The sequence below is a fragment of the Charadrius vociferus genome, unplaced genomic scaffold (assembly GCF_000708025.1).
Source record: "Charadrius vociferus isolate BGI_N301 unplaced genomic scaffold, ASM70802v2 scaffold59, whole genome shotgun sequence".
NCBI lineage: Eukaryota > Metazoa > Chordata > Aves > Charadriiformes > Charadriidae > Charadrius > Charadrius vociferus.
In genome coordinates this window covers 1,346,728-1,349,085 of record NW_009661371.1, presented here as the reverse complement: position 1 = coordinate 1,349,085, position 2,358 = coordinate 1,346,728, and the positions used below count along the sequence as shown (strand labels likewise).

General features: G+C 42.3%; 1 protein-coding gene across 1 annotated transcript in view; it reads left to right on the top strand.

Moving 5' to 3' along the window:
- The first annotated feature begins 917 nt into the window (after positions 1 to 917).
- The window catches only part of GATB (glutamyl-tRNA(Gln) amidotransferase, subunit B), a 195,814-nt gene continuing 194,373 nt past the window's right edge, over positions 918 to 2,358 (top strand). Inside the window, exons 1-3 of the mRNA XM_009893763.1 lie at positions 918 to 989; positions 1,417 to 1,489; positions 1,557 to 1,815. Coding sequence (XP_009892065.1) covers positions 918 to 989; positions 1,417 to 1,489; positions 1,557 to 1,815 — 404 coding nt within the window. The remainder of the gene's footprint in view (positions 990 to 1,416; positions 1,490 to 1,556; positions 1,816 to 2,358) is intronic.

Below are 2,358 nucleotides of genomic sequence, written 5' to 3'. Positions count from 1 at the left end.
TGTAATGAGCCTGCAGCCAAAGTACTAACTACTGGCCTTTTAAGCCTGATAGTTCAGCCATTTTTTCCCCCCATTTTCTAATTCTATCCATTTTAGTATGTATTTCCTCAAGTTGACTATGAGGATACTACACAAGACAGTCTTGAAAGCCCTGCTAAAATAAACCTGCCAGTCATTTCAACACAGAAGGCATTCAGGTTGATCACCTACAATTTGCTCTTCAAAATCTGTGTTGGTTGTTCCCAATCCCCTTCTCATCCTTCGCATACCTGGAAATAGTTTCCACGAGAATTTGCTCCATAATTTTCACGGCTCAGGAGAAATAAGGCTGTCCAGCCTGTAGTTTGCCAAATGTTCCTTTATGTCTTTTTTGAAAAAGGGTGTACCATTTCCTTTTTTTCAAGAGAAACCTCCCTTGACTTCCACGATTTCTCCAAGATAAGCATTCAGCTCTACAATGACATTTGCCAGCTTCATCAGGATCCTTAGATGCAACCTGCCCTATCTGATGGACGTTACACATCCAACTTACATAGTCCCTAACTTAGTCCTCCTCTACCAAAGTCTGCTCCCAAAAATCTCTGTTGCTAGGCACAGAGTTCTGGGAGGCGTATACATACTTAGCTGGTGTAAATACACACAAAACCACAGACAGTGCATCCAGAGTACTCAATCAAATGGCAACTATATATATAAACCTGCCTACTTGTCACTAGTAGCAAACCAGACAATTAAATAGAGCAAGAGACATAATTAAAACTGCTGACAGTACATAAGGGGACTTTGTCAGCATGAAGATACTGGCCTAAAAGAACACTGTTTATCTGAGACCAGAAAGATACGCCCCAAACCCATCTAACCCCAGAGGACTTTAAACTTAGCTACTAATAAATGCAATGTGGTATTCATAGGGAGCTATGCTGACAGTGAATGCTTGCAATGAGCTCATTGTCCAGTCAGTGCATCTCACACTGAGAAAACGAAATCAGGTTTGGACATTCGCCAGGTGAAATTTCAGTTTGAATTCTGTGCCTTTTTCTTGTTTTTCAAACTCTGTCACGCTGTGTGTGTGCTGTGTTTGAAGCATGTTGACAGCCTCCGCCTTGATGCAGCTGGCACCCCAGATCAACTACAGGACACCCAACCCGAAAACACTTGAAAGGAAAACCACAGGGCAGACGATGCGGTTGGCTCTCAAGCCTGCCGGATATTGGCTGACCCAGCATAGCTTCATCCCAGTGGAGTTCCTTTATTTTGTATCTCTTCTCTGAAAACCATGGAGATTTCCAAATATCCTGTCTACTAATTCGATTTTCCACTGCCTATCACAACATTGATATGGTAATTAAAAAAACATCATTTTTTAAGATGCAATCTGAACTTTGAAAGAAGCCTTTTTTGTTTCCTCTGATTTAGTCCGATCTGCTTACAATTCTCAACTTCCTTTTGATCTTCCTCTACAGAGATGCCCAAAGTGGCATTCTTGCAGGTCGGTGATTCTGATCAGTAACCAATAAGACTATCCGTGCTCAGACTTTGTACGGCTTTTGTTTTAGTTCCTCAAGATCCAGTTTGGATGAAGGCCCGCCGCACCGCATGTACAGATATATTAAAAGAGACTCCCAGTTTTTTTAGTCAAAAAAAGCAAGCGATCGCCACTCACTGCGGGAGTGACGGCCCTGTTGAAGATGAGGCTGCCAGCACCGATTATGCAAACAAACCTGGTGGCAGCCAGACAATTTGTGCCGACAGCCGTCAGCGAGCTTATGCTGTTGCTATTACTTACATGCAGCATCTCCGAAAACGATGTGCAAAGTAAAGCCCTGCTTTCCACCACTAAAGGGGGCAGACTGCCATACTCCCAAAACCAAAAGACGGCGATATCCCGCTATATCACGACGCTAAGCATACCAGTGGCGACAGCAGTTGTGAAGCAAGCTCTCCCTGCTTGTCTGCTCCCTACACAGCACCTTTTAAGATGCCAAGGTACACTAAAGCCATGTGCCTGAAGCTTGATGTCAGTTCACAGTATTAATGAAGCCATTAAGGGTTTTAATTTTAGAGAGTGCTTTATGGGTTTGATATCTGGTCAGCTTCTAATCAGGTAAATCTAATGTCAGAAGAACTAAAAAAGATTCTCTCACTGTTCATTTTGTCTGCACACAGTCATGCAGAGTAGTTTTATCTTTATTTAAATACTAATAGAAAGAGACAGTTCCACATTATGAATATGTGCTTATACTTCATGCATAGCCAACATTTTTACATATTCATAGCCAACCTGAAGGCAAACAGAAGGACCTGGCTACTAGCATTTTTCATTAAGAGCAGACTGAGCACTCTTCTCCCCTTAGTATT